This window comes from Alosa pseudoharengus, unplaced genomic scaffold (genome assembly GCF_046254945.1).
Source record: "Alosa pseudoharengus isolate Yale_2024_CS ecotype anadromous, Long Island Sound unplaced genomic scaffold, YU_APseudo_1.1 YU_APseudo_1.1_scf_22, whole genome shotgun sequence".
Taxonomy (NCBI): Eukaryota; Metazoa; Chordata; class Actinopteri; order Clupeiformes; family Clupeidae; genus Alosa; species Alosa pseudoharengus.
In genome coordinates, this window is record NW_027468680.1 from 29,117,804 (window position 1) to 29,131,411 (window position 13,608).

Sequence of the window (13,608 nt, forward strand, 5' to 3'; positions counted from 1 at the left end):
GGCTCTGGGCTGTTGCATCATGAAAACAGACTTCCTCTCTCCCTCGCCAGTCAGGCTTATGGCGCCTTTTTTCTTTGCGCGAGAAGTCTCTCCCGTGCCAACGCTGATGTTGTAACAGGGGCCTGCTGGGGATTCTCCTGTTTGCGTTTCCATGATGGGCAGGGAGGGACTGACGGATGATGGATTGGTGAGATGGCCTAACTGCTTGGGGTTACAGGAGGTCATGCTGTGTGAAACAGTTGTTATCGGTGGCATTCTCAGGTCCACCACACGAGGTTGAAACTGAGCTGCATCGTAACACCATCATTACAGTCACAGTAGCAGAAAGGTCATCTGGAAGTCTGTCAGTCTCTGCTGAATCATAGTCTGACTGGGAATTCTTTTCATATAAATATTGTGTGTGTGTGTGTGTGTGTGTGTGTGTGTGTGTGTGTGTGTGTGAAAGCGAGAGACAAACAAGAAGGGAAGAGGGAACTAGACACACACCATGTCCAAGACAGAGACGTGGGATGCATTTTCACATGCTTGTCTGTCTGTCCAGCCGTGTCCCCTGTGCACATATGTGCGTGCGTGCGTGTGTGAACCATGCCCCCTCCGCCAGACTCGCTGACCTCAAGCCAGACAAGGAGAAGAGCGAGCAGGACAGACATCTGCTGCTCAGCTGAGTGGGGAATCCCTACAGTCTGGGGCTTTTCTGCGGAGACAGGGAAGTGAGTACCCGAGACCAGAGCGGCCTAGCTGAGAGGGAGTGACCAACGGCGGCGCCCAGACGCCAATCGCTCTGGGGGTTACTGCAGGTCAGCCTTGATCGCACAGAAATAACGTAACGTTTCCTTAGGAGATCCCAATAAAATCACAGCATGTCTTATATTGGTGGGTAAGCAAACAGGCCTGCTTTGTCATCTAACCATGTTCTTGTTTTTGAGTACAAGTCAGTTTTATGTGTTGCTATTTAGGTCAAAGACATTAAGGCTTGTTGTTACGCTCAAGTGGAAGAAGTCAGGGCACCCCGACGTGTTGACGCAAGACATTTGATCTGCTTCAGGGCGAAAGTCAATTTCAGGCTAATTTGGCAGGTAGACGTGCCTTGGAGGCAGCGAGGGTGTCATCCCACTAAGCACAATTAACGGCATGTAAACAAGTGGGAATATTTCTGGGAAAAGCAAGGGAAAAGCGAGCATCAAAAACAATTTGTAGCCTCCAGCCTCCCATCTCCCCATGTCCTATCATTATCTGCAGTTCTGCTCCACCATAATTACCTTCTCTTTTTTTATTGCGCTTGGTAAGACGAGGGAGGGCCGATGCATGTTTGCAGGATGATTAAAGATTTCTCATAGTGAGAGAATGAGACAGAGACAGAGAGACCGAGGGAGCGAGCGAGAAATGCTTTTCGCATCTTGAAATTGTCCCTGGAGAGATTGAAGACCGTCTCAAAGCACAACAACAATTGAGTGGTCAGGGGCCTCCAACTGAGAAGAAGCACTTTCTTTGCATCATGTCTGGAAATGTTTGGAGTTAAATGAAAAGTGATGTGTATCGCTCTTGAAAGTCACAAATCATAATTCAAAAATATTGCCTAGGCATGTCTGGATTTGTGTATATGTATTTAGATGTGAATAAAAGTGAAAGAGTGAGGTTATTTATATCAAAACAAAAGAAAGAGCTAAGATCATTCCTATGACAGTGCTGGGGTGGGGGAGAACACCTCATAACCAAAACAAACTGCCTTCAAAAATAAGGCTGACTCTGCCATGTTATGGCATCTGTGTTAGAGGGTGTGCTCACGAGTAGTGAACACGGCCAGTATTTCTTTGGTGGGGCCATGCAAAAGAGAGGGAGAGAGAGAGAGAGAGAGAGAAGGGAGGAGGCTTTCAACACCTTTTCCCAACATGACTGGATGTTTTTTTTAAACTAATGTTAACCCAAAGGCCACCTGAGGATCAACATCTGATTCATGTCACTGGGTTAGTGCTTTTTGAACCACAATGTCATCTTTCAGAACCGCAATGAATAAGCATGAGCTACATGATCTCCACATGTATGAAGTCATGGCAACATGACAAGGAACCACATACAGATATGAGGAAGCGCCGGTACAACCAAATATACTAATACTAATACTATACTTTTTTTACTGAGTTTCTGGGAATCAATGACAAAGAAATCAGGACCTCAAGGGATCAAGGTGCACAATGTCAGTGGGCGGTTTGCCAAAGACTGAAGCCACTGAGCCATGTCAGGGTTTCACAAGTCACCCACCCTCTCCGGCAGAAATGATGCTAACAGCAGAATGTGGTTGTACAGCAGGGTGGAGTTTTGGAGCCCTGACCTCTGTTAAGAAAACGTTTCACAGGCCCATAACGGAACACAGTTCATAAAATCAGCAAAAAAACACGCACATGCATACACAAACATAAAAATGTACTGACCAGCTTGTAAACACACCCAGGAAAGCACCACAGCTTTCAGAAATGCAGTGTGAGAAAGTAAACAAACAAAACAACTTGTGACCTTTTGATACTTCCATCTGCTTTAATTAATTAGGCATTTACTGCAGAATGATTGATCTTTTAACACTTAATAAAAAACTTCAAATAGATCATAGGAAACAAGGCTTAGCAGTCTTTGACTGAAAGACGTGGAAATGTAAGTGTTTATTAAAACAAAGAGGATGAGCTTATGGGCACTAAACAGGACCACAGCTTCAATCAGCCTTACTCTGGCCCAGCTTTATGGAGGCTGTCGGCTCCTGTGATGCTGTAATCCGCCCCCAAGAACACAACTCACTTGAGTATTGAAGCCATATAGATCGCTTGTACATGATTTCCCCAAATCAAAGAGGATTGAAATTGGCGACCGTTGCCCCTCTCATTATCCAATTACCCAAATACTTTTTCTTTTTCGTCGTCTGCATACTTTCCTGCCTGCATGCATGTGTTCCCATTGCCATTCGTTTTCCACATTCAGAGGGTCCCCGGCTAAAATAGTTTGTCTAGACATTATAAATTCCGTTGACATCTCCGCTCATTGTATCATGACAGACTTGGACATTTGTGCCTTTCACCATACCAATTATTTCATTCTGCCCGCGCAGTAATTATTATGTAAGGCTGCGATACACATTTGGTTCCCCCTTTGCTTCTTCCTTCTTCTCTGTTCGTCTGAACGGGGTGCAGTAATATGCTTAGCACACATCCGCAGAGTTTAGTCTCGTCTCAACTGCCATCCACAATCACGTCAGTGCCCTTTGTCTGCAGCAGGACTGCACTACTGAAACCTCCAACTACATGGACACTTTTGCTAAGTGCTTATGAACCATTCATAAAGCACTATACCTCAGTTCATTAACTGTTGAGGTTTGTTCACTGCTGCAGTGGAGCCTTTGAGTTACATAATAAGGTTGTTCAAATCCATCAACATTGTTTGATATAGTTAAAATATGTTTTATTTTATTGTATTTACAGTTGCATAGGTTTAACTCTATGTTGCATTGAGATCAATACTTGCTTTTTTCTGATTAAATAATAAGGAATATCTTATTATAGAAACATCTATATATATTAGTATAGAAAGGCACAAAGACAGTAACAGGACAAGTAACTACCATTATGAGAGGACCCCCCATTTACCTGGGAGAGCCCATCATTAACTATCCATAAACCACTCATCCCCCATCAACCATTGCAGTGGACTGGTGAAAACCACGAGACAGCCCCAATAAGAGTAAATAAGTTTCCCCTCAACCGTTCTGGAGGCCTAATCAAGTCCAGAGCATCGTTCAGATCCAATACAGCAGAGTGCGCTTTATAAATAGATATTATGCAGGCCCAAATTGGAGACAGGAGTCCTCTCCTCGGTGGCCCTTGTGCCTCCTAGATTATTTTCCTCTGTCGACTATCGAAACTCTTAATATCTGGTTTCAGTGTTCAGGGCTCTCCAGCACTCCTGATGTTCTGGAGCTGAGGAGCCAAAGTGCACATGCAGAATGCCTTTGAATGTCTTCCACTCATGCAGAGCGTTCATTTAGGCGAGCACACAGCGGCACATGTTCATGTGATTAATAAATTGCCCAGAGTTCAAAGGGCAGAGTTGAAGCCGAACGTCTCTCATGAAGCCACACTTTTTGATGTTTCAATTCTAAATCTCTGACATAACTACAGCCTATTTGCACTTTTTGAAAATAAAAATGATATGAGAGAGTAACCATGGGATTTCCGCTTATTATTCACATTTAATAATATTTCAATATAATTTACCCGCAACAGCATTATTACCACATACAGTATTTTTGTGAATATAATATTTTGCCATTCTGTTTGCATTTTGTGCATTCCATAAATTCAATCGCTTTCCCTCTAATCTGCATCACATGGGATATGAACGACAGAAGCTGCATTTTCTTGCCGTTTCAGTGCGTCCAGTTCCAGTGGCACAGCTCACTGAGCTGTGGGTTTGTTTGAGCCAGTTGAGTTAGCTTGAGAGGGCTGAGGCTTTCCTCTCCCTCTCAAAAATCTGTACTTTCATTCACGCAGCAGTGCGAGCCAAACTTATAAACCCCCCCCCCCCTTCCCTCTCTAATAGAGCCACCCTCTCCGCCTGATGCAGCGCCAGCGAGCAGGCTCCTGTGTGGTTGGCTCTCGCTGGAGACCCCCTACAAAATGGCTGCCCTGAAAGTGCTTCTGTGGAAATTCCACAAGACGCAGGTGACTATTACTTCCTTGTTGGCCGTTGCTTAGTTGTACAGCATAGACTGACCTGGAAGTTCTGGATGACTCATACCTGAGGTAACTTGGATGTGTGTGTGTGTGTGTATGTGCATGCCCTGGATATTTGAACCTTGGGTGTGAGAGGGAGAGCAGCTAAACGCTTAATGGTTTGTTTTTACAGAGGAGCAGGTGTAACCTCATTGTGGTTCTCGTGGAACGGCAGGGGCCCTGGCAGTCTGCATCAGATTAGCGCCTTTAGCGCCATACATACTATTCATTCCTTCTCTTGATTGTATTTACCATCTTTGCGAGACATTGCATCACTAGAGGTGCTTTTTGTTGTTCTCTTGAAGAACAGTCAAGCCAGCTCCGTAAGACATTGTTTTGGATTTTTTCCTCATTTCCTTCTCCTTATTTTCCATCAAAGTTAATTGTGTCATATTATGTATTATGAAATGAAATTCCTTATAACAGTGTGCTTTGCCATAAAACCCATATTTGCATACATTTGCATACATTTAGGTAAGGCTGATATCTATACATAAAGGCATTTCAGTTGTCCATAATAAAATGTATTACATTTTTGTTAAGTACTAGTAGAGTTTTATGAAAAACACTGATCTGAGGTAGCACAGATCAGATCAATGTTATTTTTCATTAAAGCAGTTGATGCCAGCTATTCTCAGTCAAAATCATAATTTAATTCTATACTTGTCTGATACATACGTAGAACTATAAAATATATCAATAACAAAGATTTATACATAAACAAAAAACCTGTTGATCATTCACAATAGTATTAATCAGGAGAGGTATGTAGTGTACACTGAATTGAATTACAGAAATATGTTTTAATCGTGTGATCTACCTTTAGCAGGTTCTTGTTTTTCAACAGGTAGTGGTCTTATTAAGCCAGCTAGCTTTTTAATATTTGAATAAAGAATAAACACTGCAGTAGCTCTAATTGTAAAGTATTTCAGGGAGAAAAAGAAGAGAAAATGCAAAAAGAACTGCGATCACACAAGCACCTACCAAGTTGCTCAAACTTCAATCAGACTTCAAACAGATTAGTAATGTTTCCTTAATCAGTGGCAGTGCATAGCTGAACCATCCATTCATTGTGCCATATTTGCTTTGAAATGATACTGACATAATGAGTTTTTGGACGAAAAGGCTTCATGTCTCGTTGCACGGCTGATGAAGTCTGACGTGACCTGAGCAGCTGTGCTCTGAATACATGCTATCCTGCGTGTGGAGCATTTAAATGCAAGACTTAGAAGTTTACTCAATACCACTTTATAATAGTTTCTCCAATTTCCAACAATCTCTTTAAATTTTACTTTGATTTCGGGGAGCCATAGTCTTTGATCGGTAAGTTGTTGAACCGACCACCAGAGTATTTCGCTTACATGAGGTAGTTTTTATTTGAAAGGGTTTCAAATTGAACTGGTAGACTTAATGTTTTTTTGGCCTTCCATTATAATACGGCTTAATTTTCTCAGCCGACTGAATTGTAAGAGGATATTGCATATTCACTAATGATTTCCAATGGTGATTGCAGCCCTTTTTTAGATTGTTTTCCCCCTGGCTTGCCTTGCGCTTGCATACCAGTCTTACCATGTCTTAGTGCATTCAATCACTTTGAATTAGATCCCTAAATGAGAAAATCTACCCCTTAATCAGTTTACAAGAAGAATGAAGAAAACACACATTTTAGTGTTTGGGATTCCATGCTCTACAAGAAGAGCGTTAAAAAGTGATCATCAACTCGTTCTCAGTAGCTTGTCTACACCACAGAAGAATGACGTGCAAGTGTGTGAGAGACAGAATAGACAAGGGGGACTTGTAAAGAGGAAACTGTAAAAAGAATGCAGATATCTGTACGTGCTGCCTGAACACTGTTACTGTCTTGGTTTGGAGCACTGTGGTTGCATTGGGGATATCAGATGCTTGTTCTCATGTGAACTACAGATGTGGTGTGTGTGTGTGTGTGTGTGTGTGTGTGTGTGTGTGTGTGTGTGTGTGTGTGTGTGTGTGTGTGTGTGTGTGTGTGTGCGTGCGTCCGTGCGTGCGTGCATGTGTGTGTGTGTGTGTGTGTGTGTGTGTGTGTGAGCGTACATGTGTGTGAAGGAAAGGGGAGGGGGGTTGGTTGTGGGGGTTCAAAAGAGTTTGGAAATGTTCTGCAAACAATTAAGAGCTGGTAGTTCTTCTCGTTTCGCTGTCTCTAATTAACACAGCAAAAGGGCTGTCGATAGAGAAAAATTTGAAACTTTTTTCTGCATGTCACGAAGCTCCTCTTTCTCTTTCTCTCTTAAAAAAAACCCAAACAGCTGAAAGTCATCCCCTTATCCCCACATAGATTAATGACTCAAACAATCGAATGCTGACGGGGCCCCATTAAACTCACATGTCAGGACTTTACAAGCAGCCAACAAATGTAAATCCCATTTTTCTCTCGCTACCGAGAGCTAATGTGTATCTAGTGTGTGAGCTTTACCAAACTATACAATTAGAGGTGTTTGCAGATTGAAGAAAGCTGGCGTCCAAGCAATGAATCACTGGTAAACTAACCCCCCAACTTTATCAAAAGAGGTAGCCAAAATAAGCCCTGTATCTTCCAAACTTCCAAACTTCCAAACACACACACACACACACACACACACACACACACACACACACACACACACACACACACACACGCACACACACACGCACGCACACACACGCATGTACACACACATACTAATACACACACATACTAATACACACACACACACACACACTCACAGACACACACCCACACCCACACCCACACCCACACCCACACCCACACACACACACACACACACACACATGTACACACTGCACAAGAGGAGCCCACAGTATTACTTTATAAGCAGTGGGCCTCAGAGCCTCCAACATTAGCTTGGTTTCATGACATGGTTCTGGGAAACCATAGCAACAAATGGCCTTTTGGTTGGAAATATTGTTTATACAGTCTGACCGTAACTCACAAATGCACATTGTCACACACATACACACACACACAGACACACACACGCACACACACACACGCACACAGGGACATACACACATGCATGCATGCACACAGAAGCACAGGCACACATAAACTAAGATGCATATGATTGCACATACAAACATTATACATGTGAATTATTATGTAAGTATGATCACAAAGTTTTTTTGCAGTACTGTTCAATTCACAGAGAAGCAGAGACGTTGATGTTTTTTGTTATTCCTGCCGCCTGTTTTCCAGTAAAGGCTTTAGCTGCGTGGGTTCCTCCCTCTTCCCCAGGCCTGGTTGAGTAGTAGCTTTGATAATGTGTGTGGTTGAGCAGCCCATTACAAGAGCACTCCCTCAACTCACACGGCAACTGACTGCGGACCGAGCCTGGCCCAGATCAGCCGTAAACCGCACCGCATCAGAGCCAAATCGGTTTTAACAGACTGGTGCTATCAAAGTGGAGCACGTACGTCCCAATGATGCTTTTCATTGCTGGTCTGAGACAGGAGATAAAACTTAGTTTGTTTTTTTTCCCTTTTCAACTTTTCAACTTGGCAGTTGACACGTAAAATGCAGATGCAGCCTAAAAACGCAACGTCAAGGAGGGGAAAAGTCTCACGTGCAGAGGTGTTGCTCCAACAGCACTTATTTATCAGCTTCTTCACTTCTGCTCGCATCTCTCTCCTGTTCATTCTCTCTGCACCCCCCCACGTCTCTCACTCACCCTTCTTCTCACCCCCCCCCCCTCCACCTCCCACCCCAAACAGTCACGCCAGCCAGCCCACAACTGCCAAAACACAAAAAGAGGCCCAGGGACCGCTCTCAAAGCTCAACTGTCAGCGTTTCGCACAGACATCGCCCTCTCCTTCTCACTCTTCTCTCGGGCTCCACGCGAACACAACACGACTCAAGGCAAAGCGAGGCGACACCCGGTGATTGGGAGAAGGCAAAGGAAACAGGCTTGGGGAGGGTGTGGGGGGGGGTGGGTGTGTGGGGGGGGGGTGCAGGGAGAGAGGTGTCAGATGGCCGCCTTACCTCGGAGAAGACTGCTGGAGTAGTTGCTGAAGGAGTCGAAGATGCTGTTGGACGCCATGTCCTCCTCGCTGAGGGGAGAAGAGCGGGTCGGTGGCGTCTCTCGCAATCCACCTCTACCAGCCGCCGACAACCAGCAGCCCTGCACAGCGACAGCACAGATTAAAGAGAGGAAGAGAGAGACAGAGAGAGAGAGAGAGAGAGAGAGAGAGAGAGAGAGAGAGAGAGAGAGATCCTGGAACTGAGCGCCCGTTTGCAACCAAGTATTTGGGGTTTGTGAGTACCACAGGAATCCCTAGCCACAAGCCTGCAAAGAGAGCAGCATGTGTGTGCAGCCGAGAGAAGTAGACATTAAGAAAGAGAGAGGAGAGAGAGGGAGAGAGAGAGGGAGAGAGAGAGAGAGAGGGAGAGAGAAGCTAAGTGAGAGAAAGGATGAAAGACGGGGTGGGAGAGGGAAAATACACAGCGTGGGTAGGAAAGAGAGAGAGAGAGAGTGGGAGAGCGAGAGGGACAGGTCAGTTTGATGTTCCTGTGGGTCAGGCTCACCGCGGGTGCTGGAGATGTTCCGCTCTGGTGGTGGTCGCTGGTGGCAGGGTGGTAGTGAGACCGTCTGGACCAGGCAGGAGAGGGAGGAGGGAGAGAGAGGGGAGGAGGGCGTAGATGAGTGGGCGGCGCGGTGCGGCTGGCCTGCTGAGTCGTGGCTAGCTGGGTAGCTAGACGGACGGATGGAGTGTCCAGGTGTGTGGCTGTCTGCTGGGTCTGTCTGTCCGTGTGTAGGAACAAATGCTGGTGGCCTCAGAGGAGTATCAGGCGGTTGGTGAGCAGACCTCACGCCGCCTCTCACGCTGGCCTGACCTGCCCGTCCCCGCCACCCCACCACGTGACTGGTGGAGAGCGCGTCACATGTCACGTGAGGTCACAGGCCTTCTCCTCTCCTCCCCCGTGCAGTTTCTTTCTCCTTTGGTTTTGGTCTCACTTTACTCAAGCAGGCCTCTCTTTCTCTCTCTCTCTCTCTCTCTCTCTCTCTCTCTCTCTCTCTCTCTCTCTCTCTCTCACCCCCCAGTGATGTTTTTCTCTCAGCTTTATGTTTCCGTTGTGTTCCTCCCCCAGATTGGATGATCTTTGGTGGTTTTCACTTCTGTTGGCCTCCACCATCCCACAGCCTGCCTGCAGCTATTTGCCACTCCGCACTCGGTGACAGACACACAGAGACGCAGTGAGACGGAGAGAGAGAGAGAGAAGATCACCCAGACGACTCGCTGCTCACAGTCAGTGTGCTTATAGGCTACATGAATCTTTTTTTTTTATTTCTTTTTTTTTATTCGGAGTGGTGACACACAGAGGAAGAGGAAGAGAGAGAGAGAGAGAGAGAGAGAGAGAGAGAGAGAGAGAGAGAGCAGAAGTGGGGTGGGCCTCAGCTGCCACCACTGTCTGAGAGTGGAGAGGAACAGAGGCCACTGAGCCTGTGGCAGGCCAACCTCACACGAAGTGGGGTGTGTGTGTGTGCGTGTGTGTGTGTGTGTGTGTGTGTGTGTGTACTGTATGTGTGTGTATGTGTGTGTGTGTGTGTGTGTGTGTGTGTGTGTGTGTGTGTGTGTGTTTGAGTGTGTGTGTGTGTGTGAAAGTCTGTCTGAGAGTGTGTGAGAGTGTGTGTGTGCTAATGAGTGTGTGTGAGAGAGTTTTTATTCCTGTCTTTGTGTATGTGTGTCTAAATGCAAAAGAGAGAGAGAGAGAGAATGTTTGCGTGCGTATATATGCGTGCGTGCGTGTGAGTGTGAGAGTGTGTGCATGCTCGCTCTTAGTGTGCATCTGTATTTGTGTGCGCTGGTGGTTTTGGGGCCTTTAAAACCAACCCTCCTCCCTCACTTACCACTTGATAGTATCGTAATCTTTGCCGCATAAGGAGCAGCAGTGCCAGGCATGCAGTTTGGCCTGCTTTTGGCACTTTTCTCTTTCTCTCACCCTCCAGCTTCTCACTTTTGACCTGTCTTTCTGCTCCATACTCTTTCTGCCTCTCTTTATGTCTCTCTATCTTTCAGCCTCTCTCTTTCTGTCAATTCAATTCAATTCAATTCAAGTGAGCTTTATTAGCATGACAAATATTTTTGCATTGCCAAAGCAGAACATTTAGACATACATTTACATAGAGAATGCTTGGAATACAGTACATGGCAAATAGATACGCATCCAAGATTAACAATGTCTCTCTCTCTTTCTGCTCTTTACTCTTTCTGACTGTCTTTCTGTTCCCCTCTTTCTCTCCCTCTCGCTGGCCACCTATTGCTGTCTCCGTGTCCTATTCCACCGTGGTCTTTACATCTCTTTTTTTCTTCTGTATTTACTAGGCTCTTTCTTTCTTTCTCTTTCATTCTTTTCTCTCCGCCATTCTGCTGTGTTTTTTTTAACACAATTAGATCCCTTAGCTAAAATGGGAATCTCACTTGTTTTACTTATTCATTATCAGACATTTATCAGATAATCTTGTGTATGTTTGTTTAAAGATTCTCTTAAACGATTTTTTTAAACAATCTAACTTTCCCCCAACCCTCACATAACCTGAAAGAGATCTTAAATTCATACTTAGCCTACCCTGCTGTATAGTCCATCTGTGGTTTCCTACTGTGTATAAAGATGTCTATTTTTGGTTACATGAAACCTGACAACCTGAAAGGTGTGATGTCAGATTGCACGTGAATGCACTGTGCTTTTAGATTTTAGATCTCCTAACTACAGTTTCAATGCATCCCTTAAATAATGTGATTACTGTAAATGCATTTATTAATGTGAATAAATGATTACTTTCAGCATTCACACACACACAAACACACACACACACACACACAAACACACACACACACAAACACACACACACACACACACACACACACACACACACACACACACACACACACACACACATACACACACACATACATTGGCGTATTGGACATGTGCCAGTCATCAGTGGTCCCCATCAACCCAAACATTCCAGACTTCTCTCTTCCCCTCCTAGTCCTTCACCACTGTCTGGACTGCCACCTGACCTCAGCAGCAGACTGCCCATCCACCACAGAGGACTCTGCACACTGAGCAACAACAGCAGCAGCAGCAGCAGTAGAATTAGGGACAGGGATGCACACACACACACACACAGACACACACACATGCACGCATACATGCACACACACACACACGCACGCACATATGCACGCACGCACGCACGCACGCATACATGCACACAACACACACACACACACACACACACACACACACACACACACACACACACACACACATACACACACAGCCTGTTCCCCTGGGGTTTTACTCCAAATGTTCAACAACTGAGAAGAAGTCAACATATTTACAGAAGAAGTGGTAACACTTTATTTTACGGGCTCCTTGTTCCAGAGTATCTACATAATGAAGTACAGTGTAACAACCTATGTGACAATATGTAATATCACAGACTTATGTTGTCCACACATAATGTATTTTGTGTACCTACAGATCATTATAAGAAGTGCTTGTTACAATACTTTGCCTCTCTGTACTTGGCCAATACTTGGCCTCTCTCTTTGGGGAAGGAAAAAAGTGGCTAAGGTGTGAAGTTTGAGACTCTTGAGACCCTGACATTAACCAACTTACAGTTTTTTTCAAATGCTTACACACTAAATCTTTGCTTGTCACACAATTTTCTAAACATGTCTTCGAAACATCATAACCCCACACCAAATCTGCAAAACCATACACTAATTCTCAGTGTTTGACTCAGTTTTCAATTGACTAAAACACATTTTGCAAAACACCACACACAATTTTCTACTTAACACACAAAAATCGAACAGGAAGTAACTTGATTTCATTTTTCAAACACAACCCATCAAAATGCCACACTAAATAACCAGTGCTTTACTCTCTCTCTTCACATGTGTAAACACTCATTACTTTACTGAACACCATCCAATCATTGCCTTAGTATAGGCCTATGAGTAGACATACTGTACTCTCTATGTAGGTATGGTTTGAAATCCAATACGGTTGAAATGTTCAGAACCAATGCAGATACTTTGAAAGGAATGTTCTACAAAAAGTCGACTTTATGTACTGTAAAACTTGTCTTTTTTACCATATTTTTGTGTCTCCCCAAGTTACCATTAGCTCAATATTTTTTTCTATAGACCTATGAATACATACACAACCCTCCCCCCCCCCTGCCCACACACATAAACACACACACACACACTTTTCTTTGGAAAAAGCAAAGTAATTTGATAGTAGTCAGTCATTTCCGTCTTAGGCAAGATCAGCTTTTTCAGAACTCCATGTACATCTGGTTGTCATTGTATTTTGCTTTGCTTTGTTCTTGTTGCTGTAAAATACTGTATTTGCAACAGCAAATTATTTACGAAAAATCACTATTTTTGGTTTCAATAATTCTGTGTATTTCAACTTCTCTCTGTACCGTAACTTTCACTCTTGTATGGAAATACATAAAGCCTATGAAAGACAGAAGAGCGTTAGGTTTTGAGCAACAGTGTGTATATGATGTATCCAAAATGTCATATTATGACAAAAGTGTTTGTAATGTGAGGCGAATGTTTGATTTAAACATGTGTTTTTGACATTTTGAATGTAGTGTGTCATTTTGCTGGAGATTTGAGGCATTTTGCATTTTGTGTGAGAAATTGTGGGTTTTGTGTGTGGAGTTTTGAAAACGTGTGTAAACAATTGTAAAAAACTGTATTGAGGTTGTACTCTCTGGCAAGTGCAAATTTAAATTTGGTTTCCAGAATGGTCATCCAGATGCACTTAATACAAATGCAGATAGACTTTTTCCTTAAA

General features: G+C 44.1%; 1 protein-coding gene and 1 long non-coding RNA gene across 4 annotated transcripts in view; one reads left to right on the top strand and one right to left on the bottom strand.

Moving 5' to 3' along the window:
• Positions 1–9,968, bottom strand: part of runx3 (RUNX family transcription factor 3) — a 58,430-nt gene extending 48,462 nt beyond the window's left edge. For 2 of the 3 annotated variants that reach the window (XM_076299632.1, XM_076299630.1), the window contains exons 1-2: positions 9,310–9,968; positions 8,767–8,905 (exon numbers count right to left, since the gene is read on the bottom strand). In XM_076299632.1, the coding sequence (XP_076155747.1) occupies positions 8,767–8,824 (58 nt within the window). In that variant the 5' untranslated portion in view covers positions 8,825–8,905; positions 9,310–9,968. The remainder of the gene's footprint in view (positions 1–8,766; positions 8,906–9,309) is intronic. The other variant, XM_076299631.1, reaches the window with a different exon arrangement.
• LOC143139075 (uncharacterized) lies at positions 9,947–13,388 on the top strand. Its single transcript, XR_012990332.1, has 2 exons — positions 9,947–10,031; positions 11,777–13,388. It is a non-coding gene; the product is annotated as an uncharacterized LOC143139075 (long non-coding RNA).
• The last annotated feature ends 220 nt before the right edge of the window (positions 13,389–13,608 follow it).